The 23,370-nt window shown below is 38.0% G+C and overlaps 1 protein-coding gene across 1 annotated transcript in view; it reads right to left on the reverse strand.

Annotated features, from left to right (window-relative positions):
• The window catches only part of ANK2 (ankyrin 2), a 154,654-nt gene that overhangs the window by 130,576 nt on the left and 708 nt on the right, over positions 1 to 23,370 (reverse strand). Inside the window, 2 exon segments of the mRNA XM_031553101.1 lie at positions 257 to 355; positions 11,645 to 11,746. Of these exon segments, the coding sequence (XP_031408961.1) occupies positions 257 to 355; positions 11,645 to 11,746 (201 nt within the window).

Below are 23,370 nucleotides of genomic sequence, written 5' to 3' on the forward strand. Positions count from 1 at the left end.
AAATAATGAAAATGGCATCGTTGAAACTTGTACAATGTTTCCCCTGCAAACAAATTGTATGAAGTTCTTTCTGTCTGCATTTACTACTGACAAGCCTCAGCCAAGAACACAGACTCACAGTATACAATATAAAAGCAACACTGTATATACAAGTGAAGTACTTACTGTTTTCCAACTTCAGTACTTCTTTTTCTAAACCTCTCCCATGTATTTGAGTTGTTCTTTTTGAGAATAAACGTGCAGACATGTAAATTACCTTAGTGGCAGAATCCACAGCTGACCCTCTTTCCAGTAGTTCTTGTACCAGTCCCACGTGGCCTTCTTTAGCCGCCAGGTGCAGAGCATTGAGCCCATTCTGTAAGCACAAGGGCCATATCAATTACAAATATCAGTTCTGAAGATACATATTCCCACCTTACTCTGGTATAAAAGATTAGCTGCTGGACTACTATTACATCTCTGAGCTGACTGCCTACATAAGTCAGATATTTTGGACCTGGTTTGTTAAGCCAAGGCACTGCATGACAAAGCTTCTCCAATAACATTTTTCTCATAGCAACAAAGGCATCAAAACAAACCAACGTTTTCATCCAGACAATACTCCTAAGAGATTCCTTCCATTCTTACAGTTCCACATTTTCCCAGACTACTACCTTGAGTACCTCCATGGAGCCCATTATTTCAAAACTTGAATGCATAACATTCTTCTATGGACTGTAGCTTTAACTATCTTCACTGAGGTATTACCACCATAGAGAAAACACAAGACTTGGCAAAATTTACACAAAACGTGTCTTGAATTAAGATAACTCCAGGCTGATATAGTTGTTCTGAGCCCTACCCCTAAGACATCAGGTATCAATTAGAAGACCAGTAGCACAAATAAACCAAAACAGTTGTTGATGGTGGTTTCCAAATCATACTGATCTTTAACGTAGTCTATCTGCTGGGTTGTTGGTTTTCTGATTGTTTTTTTTTTTCCACTAAACTTTGCAGGTTTGTAATCTCATTCAAAAAGGAAAATAAATCTAATTAAATGAGAGCTGGATTAAAAAAAAAAATAGAAAAAGAAACTCAAAACAAACAAACAAAAAAAACAACTAACAATAAAATTAAAGCTAAATTCTTTTCTTGCTAAATAGGATACTTTATCTTGTATTAATTTTGTCCATGCAAACTATATCCTCCTCCTCTTGCTAGTATCCCCATTCCATCCAAAGGAAAAACATAAAATGACAATCTATTATAACAGAATTTCCAACATATTTTTCACAAGCCTGTTACTTTTCACAGTGCATCAGGCAGGTGACAGCAACGGATACTGCCGCTGCCCTCAAGCATTCTGCTGTTTTCCGTATTTTAAGCATCATAAGCAATACTTGAGTATCTGAGTAACCTGCAGCAGGTTTAGCACTGTTGTAGTTGTTATACTTGTCTCACAGCAGTTCACAGATATTTAAATTACAAAATAACCAAGCAGCTTTCTGGTCTTTTATTTGACCATCCTCAGTGGCAACTCAAGCTCATGATTCCCAGTGGGATTTTAAAGCACTTAGCACTTCACAGGAGGCATTTAATGGGAGCTGGTCCAATGGCTGCAGGCACAGCAAACCAGCCTCGTTTCTGAAGTTATTTTTAATTCTATATTCGTGTTTGCAACATAGGCGGAGTTTGTGGTCAAATTCAGAAGTGCAACCACATTGCAACAAGGAAAGCAAAGGAACTGAAAGAAGGGTACATTCATAAGCTGTCAGACAAAGAAGAATACCCTTTGGTAGTTAGTAAGCATCAATGGGAAATGTGGTCTCAAATCCCATTATGAAAGTGGAGCAGCAGTAACCAGATCCTTCTTACTCCAGAGGAACAGTCCTACCACAGAGCTGTGGTGCCCCAGAACGGCAGTAGTGCCCTGCCCACAATCAAGAATATATTTTTGGTTGAAATTTATGGGATGAGGTTGACCATAATTATCAGGATGAATAATACTGCACATGTCAGTGCATTCTTCTGCGAGCTGAAAACATTTCAGGCAGCCCTAATCTGCCTTGTTTTTTTAATCTCTGCTGAGTATACCATAACCATAATTACTGCCTGCAGCAGCTGAAAGTTTAGGAGTGGTATTTTGTGAGAAATACACAGTGTTCTTGTTTGAGAACAAAGACCTGTTTTCGTACCTGAGTAGTAGTATTGTTCAGTCATCAGCACCTTCTATGAGAGTATGAACAGTAACTCTGACACCCTACCGTTGGACACAGCGAATGTATTTCTACCACCTGTATCAGCCCTTTTTCACTCTTTGGAAGCAGACTAAATTCCACAAACAGACAGCACCTGGAACATTGCATAGCCTATACAACAAGTGAACTCACATGCCTCTGGTTGCAAAACATTGAGAACAAGCTGTTACTTTAGTTAACATGCACCACGTATGAAGAAAGCAAAGGGCCAGCAGGATTGAAGCCTTAAAGCAAGCTTTGTTCCTCTGTAATCAGCACCAATGCTGTAATTATTTCCCAGCCCACAAGGCTGATCTCTGCTACTTATGATGATGGAAGCTCAGATTTAATCAATGCAACTCCTCCGTTCCTGTCAGCTGCATTCTTTTATTTTAGAAAAACAAAGGTTTCTGACTCTTCCCTTTTCTCTCTTATGCTTACCAAAGAATTGTGGGTGGGGGGGAGATTAAATTAGTTGTCTGCTGAGCAAAATTGTATGGCATTTAGACTGCTTCTCCCCACAAAGTATATATGCAATATAAATACCTTTTTCAGAGGCTCATTTATAAATCTAACTCTCATGGAAAGCCTTGCAAGCTTGGCTGTTCAAATGTTTCCCTCCAGAGCCTGATTCCCTTGATTCTTCTGCTCCTCTGCCACTAAGCTAGAGGTTCTGGCATTTCACATCCCATGGGGAGCTACACAAGCATACATGTGCACCACTGTTGCTTTCAGCATGTACTGTAGCATTACTCTTCAGATTTTCACTAAACAGAAAAGCTTCCAAATTTCTTGCAAGGTCCAAGGAACATCAGTCAACTTTTCTAAGCCAAGTGAATTTCAGTCACTTCTTTTCTTGTCAGACTGGCACCACGTCTCTCTGCTATTGCCTGAAAAACATCCCACGAATTCCACAGTACTTTTGCCTTTGACCTAAGTTGCAGCAGGACTGGATCCTCATTGCATGGATCCTCAGGCAGCATTGCTGTCTTTGTTAAAGTCAAATACTTTTCTCCATTTTTAATAGGTGTCAGTCTAAGGTTGCTGCAAATAGTCTCTTTTGAATAAATCTCTTGGGGAATTGAGGAGCACATTGGTCAGCATTTTTTCAAGAATGATTTGGCAGAGGGCACATTAGAGAGCTTGGCATCGATTTCTCCACTCAAAAAGTTTGTTGAAGTTTTGCCCAAAAATATCCCAAAGAGATAAAAAAAGAGTGGTAAAAGAAGAAAAAATAATTTCAGATTATGAAAATTCTCCTTTTATATTACTTTGTAGCCTACGAACTCACAAAAATGAATTAACCTACTAAGTTAACAACATGTGACAATATTGACCTCATAATGACTACGGTGCTACTTCAGTCTATAGTTAGCACTAGTGGGAGTGTCAGCAGCTCTCCATTCGGACTAAATGACAGAGTAATTAATAGCTGGTGCTTTGTCTCACTGAAACTAAAGCAGTAAAGACACCAACCAAATTATAAAGAAGTCAAAAAAAATGAGAGCAAAAGCCAAAAATATGTAAGTTATAAAAAGCTCTCCTCTGTCCTAAGTATCAGACTGCATACACTCCCTATGAACACAGAAGGCTTAATCAAAACAAATGTCAAAATCCATCATAAGTATTTCCTTCCAAGAAGACATTTTTAATAACGTAGAAATGGACAAATCTCAAAGACAAGGGATGGTAACACTATGGTGCCCTGTATTTTGAACCACCAATTCTGTTTCAAAACACAGGAGACAGCTGATTACCTCTTAGTCTTGCCAGATTTGTGGGTTTAATTTTTGTTAGACCTAAGAATGCTGAAGTAAAAGGGCTTCATGTATGCACGTATGCAAAATTATAGTTCAGTTACCTAGTCAACATTTTGAGCGCTGATTCAAATATTTCAGAAGCAAGGACTTTTCTTGTTATATTAACAAGAAATGGTAACCATGTCCTAAACTACCTATGGAAAATAGCTTTAAAGGAATCAGACTTCTAATGTCTATCAGTTTTTCATCCTATAAAATACTAGATATAAAATACTTAGATATTTGAAAGATTTTATTTAATGCTATGGAATTTTGTCCACAGACATTTCTAAATCTCTCCAAATATAAAGAAATATCAGAATAACCGATTTCCGAATAATGACGGTGCCAAAATCCAGATTAAAGGAAGAAAATCCACAATAATTTGATGTGACATGAGCTGAAGTTAGCATTCAACAGAACACGATTAACTAACAACTAATCCCTACTTTCAGTACACTCAGAAGTATTAAATTCCATCAAATTTTGGAAAGTGTTAAACAGGGAAAATACTTTTGTCATCTACAAAGACAGATCTCAATAAAAATTTAGGGTTTGAGAAGCAACACTAAAACTGAAGAAAGCATCTTGTTTTATCTCTTCAGGAAAGCTTATTCTTAACGTTATTTACTGCTTACTGAATTGGCATCTAAAATAGCATTACACTGAGGAGGGGGAAAAACTGACTAAATAGGGCTTCATGTTTGAAAGACTGTGCAGATATCTCACTTGAAAAATAAATTACATTTCCTGTGTTTCATGCATTGTGTTAGCTCTTCCCTTTAGACAACTGGGGCACAACCATGGAGACACAGGATTCAAATCTCTTGAAGGAGGAGGAATAACTGAGGCTGCAGTAGCAGCTCCCATGCCTTATTTCCTGTCCTCCAGAACAGGAGCCAGCTTGCACTCCTAATAAAACCTAAAATACAACAGCGATGCTTAATCAATGGAAGCTGAAGGTCTTAGTTATGGAAAGCTAAGCGTACCTACTTCAGACATTTTTGTCAGAATTTTTTGTATGGCAGTAGAACTGGAGTTTCCAAGAAGCTAAAATACGTGAACATGCATGATAGATGGCAAAGGTTAAGAAATCATGTTTTCTTGTCTTATCAAGGCAGGAGGCTCATTACTGAGCCTTAAAAAGATCTAGAGAACAATCAATGTCTCCAGGAAAAGCAGATCTATCCAGTGCACAGAGAGAAGTTTTTTAGAGCGTACAGGGGCTCAGGCAATCCAAAACAGGCATTTGTTTTATTCATAGGTCTGAAGGGTTGTATTTTCTATTCTGTACTTTTTGTCAGGAGTTCAAAATGCTGTACATATTCTAGAACATTCCTGAGTCAACTCAGGCATCAGGTAATATTATTTATCAAATAAAATCAAGTCAGTATGAGATTTTAGTTTTTTGCTACTGTTGGGATTTTTATTTTTTTATTTTTATTTTTTTTTAACCCTTACAAAGACAGGTATAAATCCAGCTTTGATCTTAACCACACTGAAAGGCCAAAAATCCTGAAAGTTGGCGGTGGTGCCACCTACACTATCCAGAAACACTACCTTCCTGTTTCAAAACTAAGAAATTACAGAGCATCTGTTCTCCTGCATTTGTGGATTCTGCTCGGAGTTAATCTGGCTCTGATTTCACCTATATGATATCAATTTATAAGAAGTACTTGCTTTGCACAATATTGTTAATGTGCTTTCATGAAAGAGGACTTGCGCAGCAAGCCACAGAAGGGAAGCACTTCCCACAGAAGATGAATCTGCAGCCAGCCCTAATCATGCTTCTCTCATAGCAAGCAAAAGGAAATGAACACTAGAATAACTGAAAATCTTTTAAAGTTTCCAAGCAATTATCATAGTAAGCATGTTCTGTCTTGTCTGTGAGCCTTTTTGTTAATATTTCTCTTTATTATCAAGCCGCAGAATTGTTGGATGTATTTAAAACTATTTCTAAGAGTAGTTTTGAAAAACATAGTCTGCATTTAATCTCTCCTATCTGGGTAACTCGAACTTTGCCAGATTCTGTCTCCTATAACACAGCAGGTACTTTCTAGACAGTTGATTTTTTAATAGAAACTTTCTTACAGAGAGCAGGACAAGATTCTCCCTATATGTTTTCAATAAATAGCACATGTAAAGCCCCAGTTCTTCTCCTGTTCATCATTAAATTCCCTGACACTCACAGCAAAGGAATCTCTCTCCCTTTCAGATTCAGCCTTCCCTTTGACACACACTGCCTAATCACTGGCAGCTATTCTTCAGCAGGATAGATAATGTCTCCAAATATTTTAGATTATTTCTTTCTTATTCTTCCATCTATTCTTTTCTGAAAATAATCAGTGACCACAGCTGTGGGTTTTTTTTTTTTTCATTAGTTCTGACATTTTGCATCATGGTCAGCATTATCTGACATTCTCCATCAGCAATAATTACTTTTCTTTTTTTTTTTTTTTTAAGAGTACTATTTCTAGTTCGAATGTCGGTACATATCAGCAAGGAGCCAGGAATTTTCTGAGTTTTTTTGGTGGTACAGATATCAATTGGATAGTATAAAGCTGCAGTTCAGGAAAAGAGTCTTCTTCAGACTAGCACTTGGCTGCACTTTTAAATTAAATGAAATTGGATTTAACATTGAACATGTAGCTAATTCATTAGAGAATTAAGGATTTGAAAAATCTGTGAATATCAAGGAACCTTAGAAACCTAACACCCCAAATTTCTGTCAGCACAGCTGACATGCTGCTGTCAACACGAGGTCTCTTTAGAACAGCCCTAACACCGCACCACGGGCCCACATCCTTGTCCTGGTCCCATGTGGTGCACTGAGCCCAAAGACAAGGCTTGTGTGCACGGGTTATTGTTTTCAGGGCAAAAGTTCCTGAAATAACACCAACTCTGTGTCAGAGTTACTGAAAAAGAGCTGTGTTTCTTGTTTGCTTGCCTTATAATGATGCCCTCGTGGCCAAAAAGGCCAATGGCATTCTGGGGTGCAGTAAAAAGAGCGTGTCCAGCAGGTCGAGGGAGGTGATCCTCCCCCTCTACTCTGCCCTGGTAAGGCCTCATCTGGAGTACTGTGTCCAGTTCTGGGCTCCCCAGTACAAAAAAGACAGGGATCTCTTGGAAAGAGTCCAGTGGAGGGCCACAAAGATGGTGAAGGGCCTGGAGCATCTCCCCTATGAAGAAAGGCTAAGTGAACTTGGTCTGTTTAGCCTCAAGAAAAGAAGACTGAGAGGGGACCTGATCCAGGTTTATAAATATCTGAGGAGTGGCGGCCATAGCAGTGAGGCCAGTCTCTTTTCAGTGGTACGTGGAGACAGGACGAGGGGAAACGGACATAAGCTACAACATAGGAAGTTTCGCACGAATGTGCGTAAGAACTTCTTTACGGTGAGGGTGACGGAGCACTGGAACAGGCTGCCCAGGGAGGTTGTGGAGTCTCCTTCTCTGGAGATATTCAAGTCTCGCCTGGACGCCTACCTGTGCGACCTGGTGTAAGGAATCTGCTTTGGCAGGGGGGTTGGTCTCGATGATCTCTAGAGGTCCCTTCCAACCCCTACAATTCTGTGATTCTGTGAAACTGTGTGCCAGGTGGCTTAAGTCTTAGACAAGGTCTTTGAGATCAAGTGTACTTGTGTACTAACAGAGAACTATGGGCGTGTTCTGACAACAGGCAGGAGCACATTCAGTCCTATCCTCTGCTAACAAACTTTCCCTGAATACCTGTTTCTTTTCACCAGGCAAAGGCTTCTTCCTTACAGCTCATCCACTGGGTTGAACCTGATGCTGTAAGCTATGAACATAAACATTCACTGAAATTTCTGATCACCTGGGGCACTGAAATTTCATTCATCTCATGAGGCACGAATTACAAATAGAGCTAACATGAAATTTCTACTGAATTATTTACTGATTTTATGTATTTGAAGAGAAACTTTAAAAGCATTTTTACTTCCAGAGTTTCTACATATTGTTTAGTTTGTGGTCATTCTGATCAAATCTGACTAAAAGCTAGGAGATAGTCACCATAAAGCTTGAGCTTTCAAAGCCCCTCTTCAAAGAAACACCCTTGACTCCACTACAATGTCAAGACACTTAACTGCATGCTTCTTTTAAGTAACAGTTGCAGTACTATTAAATTGGACGGTACCAATCATCACAAACTCAGGGTCCTGCGCTATGAAGCAGAAATAATTGGATTTATGCAACTCATTTACAAAAGAGCCAAACCAAAATATTCTATCACAGTCATATCTATGTTGAAATTTTAACTCTGTGTTATTGCAAAAGTAGTAACTCCTCTGGAAGAGGAGGTAGTATTTCAAGCAGAAAATTAAAGTATATTTTTATAGATATAGATATAACATTATATTTTACAGAAAATTTGACCAGTGATAAAAACATCTCAGTTTACAGTTTTCCAAAACTGTTTTTGAAAAAATAAAATGAAATAAAATAAAATCATAGTTTCTTTAACGACCTGAGGGTAATCAGATTTGCAATGCTAATTATCATTTGACTAGAGATTCCACAACCAAGCTTCAAGACGTTAATCTCCTTGAGCACGTTAGCTAGCCAGCTAAAAATACCTCCCACTGGATGTTTCTTTGCGGGCTGAGAAATCATAAAAATAGCAGGGGAAGCCATGGACTTCCGCATCTCAGGTCATTGGGGATCAGGTGCTCCACGTGGGGTGGTGCACTTAAAGACCAAGGAAACTCAGTTGACTGATCACACTGCTTCCAATGTGATAAAGTAGCATACAATATTTCTATAACGTTAAGGCTGTATAGTGCTCTCTCTGCCACAGGAGTGAACATTCTGAATTGGATCTAATCTTGCTCTAGGAGAAACAATTACCTCTACACTTCTAGCAATTGCTCTTAAGGGACAAGTCTGGCACTATGGAGTACTAAACCTCCTTTTGTTTCCCTTAAATTGAAAATGAAGAAGTGTTTTAGAACCCACTGAAAATATCTGAGGTCAAGCACTAACCATACAGTTGCAAAAAAACTCCTCCTAAAATTTTATGAAGACTTGGGCAGAATTTGAGCATTAAGCAACCAATAGACCAAGAAAGTCCTCATTAGAGATGAACAACAATGGAAAAGCACCTACTTTCCATCATTTTTCTGTCTTTAGATTATTTAGAGGTACTTGGAACTTATTGCCACACAACAGAAAAAGGATTGAAGAAGTGATTTTAAAATTTGGTGTATATGTAGATACAATGAGTTTTAGTTTTGTTTACCAAAATATTAACTAAATCTCACTAAAAAATACATTAACAAAATTCAAAAATACCATGCAAACTTACTCATTTATTTTAGTAAGATCTACTTTAGCTCGTACGAATTATTCAATCTCTAGCCCAATCCTCCAGCATTCACATTAAATTAATGAGCAATCCAAGCAATAATAAGTTCAAAAAAACTAAGTATGAAACTGAAAGCACCAACTCTTTCTATACTCTTGAAAAATGTGTATTAACTTATTACAATTAGGGCCAAGATAATTTCTTTCAGAATACACAAAATTCTAACCCTTTTGCAAATTTAGACTTGCATGAGGGCTGTTCTGAAAGTAATGCCTTCTATTTTATTATGTTGACCCATGACATCAGAAGCAGATGCTAGTGGTACAGCAGTAGAGGCTGAACCTTCCCATCAATATCCTATTCCATGTTGTTGCTGTGTGACAGGTGGCAGTAGGGGGGCAGTCTGACAAAATAGTGTCTGACACTATTAAGACAAAATATTAAGACACTATGAAGAAAAGGTGTATCACCGGATTCCTCCATGTGGAAAAAGTGGCATCCATTGGCACTCATCAACACTTACCAAATAGTTACAGAGATTAAACAGTGGATTTGAGCACAGTTAGGTGGTGAGTGGTGTGTTACAGCAGTGGCAACATCGATGTGAAAGACAAGCCATATTCCCGATGGCCACGTAGATTTTTACAAGCACAACATGCAGGCTCTTATTAACTGCTGGCAAAAAACTACATAGCTAATGGTGGTGACTATGTTGAAAAATAGCATTTTGTAGCTGAATATTTGCTCTGCCAGTGTTATTATGCTCTTTGTATTTGTTGCACTTTTCATGGAAATAAATAGGAAGCATTACTTTCAGAGTGACCTTTGTAATTTCTTTCTTAAGTTATTGCTATTACCATCATATAAATGAGTGCGCATCCTGAAATGAAAGGAATATCTTTCATTAAAATGGAGAAATTCTCATTACATGGGGATCCATGCCTCATCACAAATAAAAATGGATACCCTGAATAAAAACCAGTAACTAAAAGCACACAAAAAATTACGTGTTGGCAGAGTTTGTCACACTTCAAAAAAAAAAAAAAAAATAGGACAAGAAATTATCAATATGCGAAAGAAAACTGGAAGGTAGCTGGGCCTTAGTTTTCCAAATCACTTGTTCAGACAGTGTACAGTGTCTTTTTGTTACAGGAAGATACAACTAAGACAAACAGAAACAAGGAGGATTTTGCTCTCTACCAAGAAACCAGGCAGAAATACTGAATACCTTCAACTTGACATCAAGGATTCTTTTATCATAATACTTCCCTGTATCCAAATAATAGAAACATAATAGAATCATAGAATGACCTGGGTTGAAAAGGACCACAATGATCACCTAGTTTCAACCCTCTGCTATGTGCAAGGTCACCAACCACCAGACCAGGCTGCCCAGAGCCACATCCAACCCAGCCTTGAATGCCTCCAGGGATGGGGCATCCACAACCTCCTTGGGCAACCTGTTCCAGTGTGTCACCACTATCTGAGTGAAAAACTTCCTCCTAATATCTAACCTAAACCTCCCCTGTCTCAGTTTAAAACCATTCCCACTTGTTCTATCGCTATCCACTCTCATAAACAGCCATTCCCCATCCTGTTTATATGCTCCCTTCAAGTACTGGAAGTTCACAATGAGGTCCCCCTGGAGCCTTCTCTTCTCCAAGCTAAACAAGCTCAGTTCCCTCAACCTTTCTTCATAGGAGATGTGCTCCAGCACCCTGATCATCTTAGTGGTCCTCCTCTGGACTTGTTCCAAGAGCTCTGCATCTTTCTTGTACTGGGGGCTCCAGGCCTTGATGCAGTACTCCAGATGGGGCCTCACAAGAGCCGAGTAGAGGGGGACAATCACCTCCCTCTCCCTAGGAATACTACCTAGTAACTTTTGCAACTAGGACTTTTTTGGTTGTTTTTTGCATAAATTGAATATTCTCAGGAATACAGCTATATTTACTGTTTCAGTTTGTTTCAGTTGGAACAGGAACTTCACAACAGTAGGTCCATTAGCCTTAGAATAGCAAAAAATACCTTAAATTTTGATTTTATGTATACCAGTAATGTACATATTCAAACCTGCAGGATACTAGTGAGAAAGAAGAGCTCCAAAAGGCTTATGCAAAGCCTTATTTAAAAGCAATATAGAGGCAATAGAAACTTTATATAGAAAGTTCCTACTGAAGAACAAACTTAAAGATATAGCTTGAGATGAATTATAACATCTACACGAGGTAATCTAGCCTGAAAATTCTAGTTTGGTGAAGAGGGTATGACTTACATTTTTCTTGTATAGTTTTGCCCTTCAATTATCTTACCTGATTACACGTGTTAATGTCTATTCCACTTTTCAGGTATTCCACTACTTTGTCCAAATTGCCAGCTCTGGCAGCCCGGAGAAAGCTTGCATTGCTGTCAGACTGTAAAAAGATAAGCACAAAAATCTCTAATTAGCTCCTGCTTAAAAGAGACCATAATTTCATCACAGTGAAAGGTTTCCACATGTTATGCTGCAGGTTAATAAAATTGTGAAGAATTTGCATTGGATCTGCACTAACTAACATACACAAACAGGGCTACACTGATGCAAAACAGCAAGCTTGTCAGAGTAAGAAAAATGGTGCAATAATTGCTGAAGTTTAAAACTTAGCAAGAAGCAGTAAAAAGACAAATCACAGTAACTAGTATTAACAACAAGGAAAAATAAAAAGCAAAAAGTTTCCTAGTCATAGTTTTCTGGTTTCTATGTATGTGCTCAGAATGCAGGAAAATAATTAACCAATTGTTACTGGCTAAGATGCTTAAAAAACATGCATCAGCTTAGGATTTGTTTTTGGTGTACAAAGCTTCACGACTACAAAGCACGTTCATGCTCAAATACTGGCTATACATGAGGTATATACTGGGGAAAAAAAAATCTAAGAGCAAAATGAAGGTCCTACGGATAAATTTTATCTACTGTAACACAAACTAGGGCACAATAAATGGGGGAATAGGAGGGGAAGACCCGCAAAACCAATCAGCATTGCACTTTGTTCTTGAGCTAGGTTGTATGATGTATCATTAAAGTAAGGGATCACAAAACGCTTCAGCTTTCTCATATTTAGCAACAATTATGCCATGAAATCACATTGGCTATTTGAACTAACGTGCACTTTGCTATTCACCTATGTGGGAACCTACACACAAATTAGCCACTAATGCAACCAAGAATCCACGGAGAACAAAAAGTTGTGCAATAGAGGTAATATTTAAACAGAACAGAATTTGGGAACACACATACAGAGAGTAATCAAGCAGTACATAAAATAAGCAGTCTCCATACATCAAGTAAGCAAATAGAGCAGGAGAGTGTTTCAGAAGGCAGATAGGTAACCACTCAAGGCTGCACAGTGAGGTCGGGATACAGAGGCACAGAGGGTTTGCACACCGCTGAGCCAGGCACTGAAAGTGTTCCTCGCCTAATTGCACCTCACTGCCACAAGCACCTGATGAAAACCACAATTTCATCTGAACAACCTGGAAGCTTCTCACTTCCAGCTTATTAATGCAGATCAACAACGCATTTTTTTTTTTTCCACTCACCTGATCCATTACAAAGCATTTATTTGCTTTGTTGCCCAGATTACTGCACCATACTAACTCAATTCACAACCACTGATTCCAACTTATTTTAATCTGTAACAGATGGATGTCATCAAAATGATTCTTCTTACAACTGCACTACATATCAAGACAAAATATTTCCTTTAAAATTCCTTTAAGTAAACTCCAGCATATTTTCCACATTTTTTGCTGCTAAAAAAACAGACCTCCTTTCTAAAAACACAGCAGGGTGAAAAAGAAGGTAGCACAGGAATTCACACCAACAGAAACCTCTTGTAGCTTCAGGCCTGTGACAATCAAGCACTCAGATGAAGCTTGACACAGAGGCAGAAGTCTGTGGGCACCTGAAAGAGATGCCATTTAAAACTAAACGGTAACTATTAGCACTGTGCTGTCTCCTATGCAGTGCATGTGCACACACACATACGCACACACAAAATATATATTTTGATCTTAAATGTCCTTGAAACAACAGTAGTCTTGGTAAAAACGTTAATCAAGACCAAACACTAGAACTCACAAGCAGTAAATTCTGACACTCTTGAAAGTGATGGGAAAAATACCTTCCCCCTCAACATGACACATGGATTACCTGTTTTCAGTTCCATTTCTATTGAAGCTTTACAACAATAAATTAACATGCTAGACCTGAGATAATCTGTTTTCATACTTTCAGAGGTTGTTAAGGTTGAATGACACTACAAACATCTACAACTTCTTTTTTATTAGGGATAAATCCATCATAGCTTGTTTTTTCTTTCACACAGAGTAACACAAAAGGCCAAAATGTTAAGTCCCAAATTACTGCTGAAAGCTCTGATGGTACATAGGACCGTAAAAGCATGTTTCATTTGTTTCTGGCTAAGATGATGCAAGTAGCATTTTCAAAATAGACTCTCATTTTCTTGTTTTATACTTCTGTCATCTAAAAATTAATGCAATGCATGTCATTGCAAGATTCATTACATACACTTGAATATCAATTAAAGCGCAGAATATACACTTCTTGTCAACATGAAGAATTATTATGAATTACCTATACATGATTACCCTGTACAGAGACTTCTATTTCAGAAGCATCTTTGCCATGTATGTTCTCATTCTGAAATAACGTGCTTAACTGTGGAGAGAAGAGTAATAGGATAGCTAAAATCCCAGTAGAAAACCATGAGACCTCAATGCTCCCTTTAGATGCCTTGGAAAATATTAGAGCACATCATCTCTTTTCTCTAAAAAACAACAACAAAAAAACAAAAACAAAAACAAAAAACACATACTTTATCACTGCAGCATGTACTAATCTCACATTAGGTGAATATAATTGTACCCATCCCTTTATAGTCCACCTCTCCTATTTCAAAATAGTTTCTTACAGACTCACATGTGAAGCGTAAGCAAAACAAGTGACCACACAAGACAACTACCTAGAAGATCAGCATGCACTTATATGGAGTCATGCCAGGATTATCGCTAAGACTTAGCAGTCAGGAGCACGAGGGACAACAGAGATTACATCAAATCACAGAGAGTATCTCCTGTTCTCTTTTTTATTTTAGGAACTAGCAAAGATACTAGAAAGCAACTGATCAAGCCAAGGTGGAGAGGAAGCAAGCAAGCTCACCAAGCCTGGTATTTTTACAGCCTCTCCTGTACAATGTTTCTACTACAGTATCTCAGACACTAACCACTGTCATCTGGGGCACTGTGTTATTCCATACAAAAATGGTGCTCTTATTTAAATCAAACTGGAATATACAACTAAATGACACAAAATACCAATTCAGTCACTTCACATACAAATTCATGCACGAATATCAGTGTGTACTGATAGATGAAGGAACATTCAAAGGTTCAGCACTGTGTTTTAAAGCTTGAAAACTGTATATCTATTTTCTTTCCTGATTTGGTTGTCATCTCCGATTTTTCAGTAAGTCATCAGTAGTTTCTCCTTTTCCCTGTTATTTCAAGGTCTTTCAAGTCATTTTTGTCAGGACCGTGCTCCCAGCAGTTTACTCACTTTGGCGCATCACAAATTCAAACCCATCTCAAGAGAACTGTCTCAGTAGTCCATAGCAGCTGTTTTCTGTAGTTTCACCACTCTAGGTAACCATGATTTGGGATCTGTTGATTTTTCCAGTTGCACAGTAATCTCATGACATTTCTTTTTTCCATAATTGCAGAATTTTTACTTGAATTTTTAATGCACTTCCGTGGCACAGAAGCTGACAAGCTGGTCTTCGCTGGCTTGTTGACTGGTGAAGACAAACTGTCAGCCAAATGTCATGCAAAGATACTTTCTTCACAAAAACATGAAGCCAGAACCCATTGCACCCTACGATACATAGCACATCATCTCACCCTACGCAAACACCTCTGATATTTTTATGTTGTACAATTATATGTAGATCATATACAAAAGCAAGCACTCTATCAAGAAGGAAAAGATTACCAAAGAGTACAGTGAGTAGCAGTTGACAAACATGAGAACATGAGAACCTGGAAGTCTGGACACATCCAGTGTTGACATGTTAATTTGCAAAATCTCTCCTGGCACTTTGACATGTCATTCAAACATATCTTTCTGTCTACATGGGGCTCACTAAGACACGCAATCTAATCAGGACGTTATTAAGATGCCATTAGAACAAGATACAAAGAGCTGAACAGTACTTAGCCAGTATCTTATACTGCAGGACAAAGTGATAACCTGGCTGAATTAAGCAGCTTTTTTCTAATGTACTATTTTGAGATCTCTAAACTATTCCATGAAAATTTTAGCTATTGTTAATTGTGCATTTAACACTGGACTGCTCCATAATGTAACTTCTTCTCAAAATAACCAAGGTTGAATCTGTACCATTTATTCTAAAGATATATAAAAAAAACTGCTCATGATCCAGGTCAACATACACTGTTAAAAAAATAACTACCACCACCACAACACATGTTACACACACATGCAGCAAGAAAGTGCTACAAGTCTATGACGACTATCATTTAACTTAGCTTTTGCATGAGAAGTGAGAAATTTCCCGAGTACCATGAACAAAAGAGCTACCGTGTAGAAAATAGCCACTATAACCCTAGATATACTCATAGCACAATGCAAAAGTGCTGTTTATAATTAGCTAGTTATCAGACTAGCTGATAAATATATTATTGAATTTAGCATAATAAAAATGTGAGATATGTGAGAGGACAGAATGAACATTATCTAATGTTTAAAAAAAATGGCTGAGAGGCTTCTTTCATGCTAAATGCTATGTCAAAATTTTACTCGAATTTCAAGTGCACAACTCACAGAATCTGAGTAATTAAATTAGATCTGGAAATTAGTGTTTTATTCAAATAGTCAGAAACCTTCCTTCTGGATCCTCTGTCCTCACTCTGGTTGCTTTTCCTATTTCAACAGACCCCATCACTCACAGCACATACCATCATCCTGTTTCAAAGACACTGTACTCACATGTGCAAAAACAAATTGTGATGTGTAGTGTTGAAGTCATACAATATATCCAACGCCCTGGAATTTCTCAACACATTCAGATTTCCTGGTGAAAACCAGCATCATGCTCAACAAGGAAAGACTGAGCCAGCGGAGCCCTCTGTTCTCAGTAACTAAAAGCCTGTTTTTATGGTAACATTATTTAAATCATCCAAATACACGTTTGAAATCACTTCTACAACAAAATTGTACCTTATTTCACCAATAACAGGAATGAGCCTATCCTTCGTCCACAACCCCAGATACCTCTGTGTGAGAACAGAGCCTAGCAGTAAGATCTGCTGAATATTGCTCACTTGTTAGAGTTTATTGACTGAACTGCAGGAAAAACCAGTCAAAACCAGTGTATAGTTAAGAAATAGATGTTTTACATCACAGTTTAACACATTTGTTCTGTATAACTTTAGTCTACGCATTAAAGTCTCTATCTAAAAACTAATAACCCTTTTAAATGTACTTTTCAAGCAACCTCTCTGGGACTCTGTGCTTAGGATTTACAGAGAACGTTTAAGCAACCAAACCTTTTGAAGAGGCTGGTACTGATCAACAAGTAAGCAAAACCTATTAACTCACATGCATTATATACATCAAGAAAGTCAAATCACTAGTAGTTATAAAAACTTCCATGTTAGACTGAACCCTGTATTATTGCTGTACATGAAATCAGCATGAAGACAGAATTTGTTAGTCTTCAGGTTTTTCTGGCTGTTGATGCTACTTACAAAATCCTGAATAGTAAGGAACGGTTTGCTCAACAGTTGCTTCTATAATTGGTAAAATATTCATTGAACAGTTCTTAATTGACTGGTTACTTATCATATTAATATATTCAAGTAACATTTGGGGTTGAAAATTCAGCTCAACACAGAATGAAATTTGCATAATGTAAACTCAGAATTTCATGGCTTCTTGATGTTATTCAGTACTTGAAAGATGTAGGGAGAAAAAATGGCAGCAATGTAAACACATTTCATTTATTTTTTATTATCAGTATCAATTTCTGCTCATACACTTGAGGAAACCACTAGAGTTTATCCCAATTGGTTTGGTTATTCTCTGATTTCAGCAACCATCTGCTCAAACAAAACACCATTTAATTGGGTGCAACTCTACAAGGGAGCACAGATGAGGTGTTACCATTACTCAACTCATTTGTCACATGTTTCTTTTGCCAATATGGTTAGTTTTTCCACACTAAAATCCAAATGTAAAAAGTAGGACTTGAAAAGGAATGGTTTTTCTCAGGAAATGCTTTCTATAAATGTTGTCAGTTGCTCATATTTTATCTTTTACACCCTGTATCTTTTTTTTTTCTTTTTTTAATATTGCACTGAAAGCACTGCCGATCTTCAAAGAACAGCAATTAAATAATGGTGATTTTGTGAACTATAAGCCTAAGCTAAGTAGTAGCTATGCCTGCAAGAGGGCAAAGACTTTAAATTGTTTGCTAAATCTCGCAGTCCAAATGGCACAAGCTCAGTAATTTAGCATTGGTAAATGTTTTTAATGATATAATAACCCTAATCGAAACATGTGTGATAGAACACTGCAACAGGCTGCCCAGAGAGGTTGTAGGTTCTCCTTCTCTGGAGACACTCAAAATCTGCCTGAACGTGTTCCTATGTGACCTGATCTAGGTGTTCCTCTTCCAGCACGGGGACTGGACAAAATGAACTTTCAAAGTCCCTTCTAATCCCTGTGATTCTGTGGTAATTTCCCCAGCTTTTAATAAAGTAATATTTATTACCTGAAAAAAAAGAAAGATATACTAGTACTTTATTTTCAAATCCACTTCCTTTGCATATGTTTTCCTTTTGTTATTTTACAGGAAGACATGACGGAAGATGGATGAACTATTTTCTTATTTCAATTTCAAAAATTATTTTCAACATTCAGTTTTCCCCATTTAAGCACACAGAGTAGATTTCCTGGTGAAAACCAACTTCATGCTGGTTCATACTAGAATGAATTACATCTGCTATACCTACTTTAGTTGTGCAGAATCTATTAATAAACCACCTTTTCTTGAACATCTCCAGTAACTGCGACTCAATCACCTCCCTGGGCAGCCTGTGCCAGTGCCTCACCACTCTTTCTGAGAAGAAATTTTTCCTAACATTCTACCTGAACCTCCCCTGGCACAATTTGAGGCCGTTCCCTCTCATCTTACCTCTAGTTTCATGGGAGAAGAGGCTGACCCTTCCCCCCCACCTCATCACAAGCTACTTTAAGGCAGTTGTAAAAAGCAATAAGGTCTCCCCTGAGCCTCCTCTTCTGCAGACTGAACAATCCCAGCTCCCTCAACTGCTCCTCATAAGATCTGTACTCCAGACCCTTCACCAGCTTTGTTGAGTGAGCCATTCTCTGGACACATTCCAGGGCCTCAATGCCTTTCTTGTAGTGATGGGCCCAAAACTGAACACAGTACTCAATTTGCAGCCTCTCCAGAGCTGAGTACAGGGAAACAAGCGCCTCCCTGCTCACCTCCACAATATATGCTCGTTATAAAACTACAGTATTGCAATGCTATTATTCCCATAATGATGGGAAAAATCCCAATTATTTGTGCTGGTTGTTATTCTGTGACAGCTTGAACATTTTTCAAAACTCCTTTTTGAAATTCCAGTATTTGCAGATCATATATTTTCCAGCCATTCTTTTCTTTCCAGTGGAATGTACAAATATTTAATCAGTTTGGACTTATTTTTAACCATGGAAAGAATAAGTGACTATGTTCAGCAAATCAGCATTTGCTGAATTTTTACCACATCTTTGGACCAAACAGATCTCAAATTAATCATGTTCATCACCAAAGGATGGATATATACGTAACTGTTTTCTTGAGTTTGGGCCAAGATTAGCAACTGCAGCAGCAAAAGAGGAAGAAAAAACTAATGTGAAATCAACCCTTCTTTGAGCCAAGAAACAAATGTCCTCTATAAAACCTTTATGATACTTAGCTGCCACAGACAGCTGTAGGAGTCCTCCCACTATATTCATTAACTTGACATACTGGACATACTGCCAGCTGACTTTTACTATGTCAATGAAGGATTTGTGAGAACAGAGGCAAAACTGCATAGCTTTCTATGAAAAAGAACCCTGTAAAAGCCTTTTGCTCAGCTGCAGTTTCCTTCTTGATCCTGTATTTGAAAACAATGTTATTTTAATCCATACTGATGTTAAAGTATAAAGCAACATCAGTAATGGAGGCTTAATCCAGAACAACACACCAATACTAGCTGAGCTTCAGGCGTATGTAACCCTTGATATCCCACTGGGCTATTCACACCCTTAAAAAACAAATCAATCAATCAAATTTGGGGCAAGTCCCAGCTTGGAAACAAAGCTTGCAAGTAAAACTTATAGTGATCAGGATGAATGTAAAATAGAAAGATAGTCTAGATTCAAAAAAAGAAGAAAAAAAAACCAACCCTGCAAATAAATAAAAGATAGGTTTAAAAAATAAAAGCTTTTACCATATCTGAGCAATCCTAAAAACTAGAAAAATCTTCCTACCTTTTACTACAACTTTCACTCTACTCTAAGAGTAGAGATAGATAATTCTTTTATTTACTGGGAGAGATTCCTGAACTGAAATTTGAGTGGAAGTCTAATTTTATCATTTACTGAAAGATTCACAGAATGTTCAACTGAACCACGGGATCAGTCTCCTTTCTCCTGTGTGACGCTTCCATTCACTGAAGTCTCTTCAATTCTGATACGGAACCAAGATTCCCACTAAAGGAATGGAATAATACTAAAGGAAGCAGTAGTATTTTGGATCATCTGGGCACCACATATTGAGATTTTGGGATATTTGGAACCCCTTCAGAAGTTGGCATCTACATGATTTTTCTGTCAAGTTTCCATTACTAACAATGTCTCTACATGGAGAAGTAATGGTAATAATGCGAGAACACCTCTAGAAAGAATTAGCATGCCATTCCAAATACACCTAAGCAAAATCTAGCCTATGAATGAAGTTTATGACAGATTGTAGATGAAGAATTCTGTCATTAATTTTTCATCCTTTTCTATCTCATCTTGTCACTGAAGGGATATTTTCTACTAAGAGAAACATGCTAACACCATCAGTGCTAATGAATCAGACAGATCAGACAGCTTTACTTACCTAAACACCATTAACCGATTGCCAATTGATTCAAATTTACTGGCACCATAAACAGAAAAAATGATTTCATGTTCCACTGAGATGGACTAAAATAGATGCAAACAAAATGGATGCTATTGGAAGGCGGCAGTTTCTAATTCCAAGCCAGTTCTGACAGCAAGACTCATCTTAAACACCTTCCTGTAGAGCAAGGTAAAGCAGATTGTGAAGCAGTAACTGAATTATTTTTAACTCCATCTTTTGTGGGAGAAGAAGAAAAAAAGTTTCATTTAGTAGACTTTTTTTTAGAATTCGTGCACAAGTAGCCCAGTACCCAACATGGATAATTTCCTTTTCTCTCCTGACATTAACTTATTCCTAGCTGACAAGGAGTTACACCTGAAGCACATCCAAAGCAGACAAAACCCTTCTCCTCCTTAAGCGTGACACTTGCTGTGTGTACAATGGTTATAATGTTAACCAGTCAGGACTTACCTTTAATTCCTTGCATAACACAACCTGGGAAACAAAACCACTGTAAACCTGGGGCTTAATTTAAAATAATTCTGCTCTGGGCATCAGACAAAAGAACAAATTTTATCTAACTTCACCTGAATGAATGGCTCTTCGGCTGTATTTTCCACCACCTGTAAAACCCCCATTTTGGAAACTTGCAATTTCCTGTTTCTATTTAAAACTTTCTGGCTCCAGTTCCACATGCTGTAGTAATGGGCATAGCAGAGCAATCTGGACCATGAGCCCCACACCCTACAGTCACAGATACTTCCCAGATTTTGGAAACAGCCTATCAGCACTGCTCACCACTTCTCAGTGTCACTGCATTGCAACCAGCACCCTGCACCGAGTGTCCTGCTGCCCTGTGCCACAATGCCAAAGCCCACATCACCGTGGCTTTGCCCGAGAAGAAAGAATCTCTGCTGGGGGTGTCTGAGCCTTCCAAGAGCAAATATAATTTCAAGAGCAAATAAGAAGGTAGTTAAAGATCAAGGAGGGAAATCAATGCACAGCAAATGTGATGAACCACATGAACCACAGTGTAGAGTCACCTGAGATCTCCTGGTAGCAGCACATAAAAAAAATCTACAATGTATGATTGTGAAAGTAGTTTGGATTTTTGTTTGTTTTGAAATACTGCTTTTACTTCAAAGGTGAACTCAGATCAACATCTATCTCCCCATTTAAGAGAGTTATTTTGCATTATGTAGACAACTCAGGAGAGTTGTACAAACACACTCCTGATTTCTTCAACAAGATGGGTCTGAACCAGCAGACTGTATTTTATTTTGACTTGGAAAGATTAGATTATGAACAGCAATATTGCCACATGAATTTGCCAAGTATCAGGTAAATTATTCGACACTTCATATCTGGTAGAAAATTCATGGAGTTGTCACACTTAGCTTGATGTAGCATCCCTTCTCAGGCACCCTTAAGACAGCAAGCACAGCTACAGCCATATAGAGACACAGGAAGCCCTGAGCTAACAAATATTGTGCTGGATGCTATATTCCTGTTTGAGAGAAAACAATATACAATTTCTCCCTTCAGGACAAAACATGACTGGCATTTCTAATCTACAGATATATTTTTTTAAATTTTTCTAAAGGAATCATAAAAATAAATATAATAATGAACTGCACTCTTCCTAGGGAAATAAGGAAGGCTATATTCCTTTGTAACTTTCAAAGGACTGTAGCATCTGAATTACCACAGGTAAACCAAAGCAACTCTGTCAGTCCCTCCCAGATCCAAAGCCAGGATCTTACAATGAAATGCCTATCAAACCCATTATCAAAATACCTGATCTCTGCCTGCTATGAAAAGCTCTGAAGGCTGAACTAATGAAGTATCTAAAGAAAATAACCAAGGTTAAAATCACAAGCTGCTGGACTTGGTTTGCTCCTGCCTCCTCACAGACCAGACCTTATGCAGAAGAGCAGCTTGGGGACTGTAAACTCATGCAGGGGGAACTGCTGCAGAGTTTGCTTGAGTTTTTCTTACCACAGGGAACCTCCATACATTGCCTAACAGCCTCAGCATAAGGGAAATATTATACTGTCTGTCCAAAGCAAAATAAAATAGACATCCTCCCTCCATCTCCAGCCATGCCAGGAAGCTCTGTGCTTTCACTGCTTTTCCTACTTACTGCTATTTCCCATCACAAATGCTGGAGCTTATCTGTTAATTAAACACAAACTGCTTGGTAAGAGAAAAAAACTGCCTGAAAGCTCAAAGAAATAGCTTGATCTTATCATTTAAGTTGAACAAAGACAGAACTTCTTGTGAGCTGCTGCTGAGAGCACCTCCAGTCTCCTCTTCCCTTCTGAGCTCTACTGCTCATCTGAACTACAGTTTCTATAATGTACTGCAGTAAGCCATGCAAATGCAAAGCTTAAAGCTGAGAACAATTTTACTGTAGATCAATATGGGACAAGATAAAATTTGAATACATCAGTTTGTATGGTTTTCTGATCTTGTTCTGCCAGAATTTTTGATGTTAAGCCCTTTTATTGTTGATTTTCATGAAAATAACCATTTTAAAAATGAATTTGTCAAGTAGAGGGAAAAACAATGGAAAACAAGGGCACTTAATTTGCTATCAATACTATAAAATATCTGTCTCAGAGACTCTCTTTTGACATGACTGTTGTTATTACTTACTGCTTGCCTAACTCTCAGCCTTGCAAAGGGTTGTCAATGTATCCTCCTTTGCATGCCTGCCTCCTGTTCACTGCTGCACTGCTCTACATTAAAGACGTCCTCTGCTGCAAACACAGAAAATAACATCACGTACTGGA

The sequence above is a fragment of the Meleagris gallopavo genome, chromosome 4 (genome assembly GCF_000146605.3).
Source record: "Meleagris gallopavo isolate NT-WF06-2002-E0010 breed Aviagen turkey brand Nicholas breeding stock chromosome 4, Turkey_5.1, whole genome shotgun sequence".
Classification (NCBI taxonomy): domain Eukaryota; kingdom Metazoa; phylum Chordata; class Aves; order Galliformes; family Phasianidae; genus Meleagris; species Meleagris gallopavo.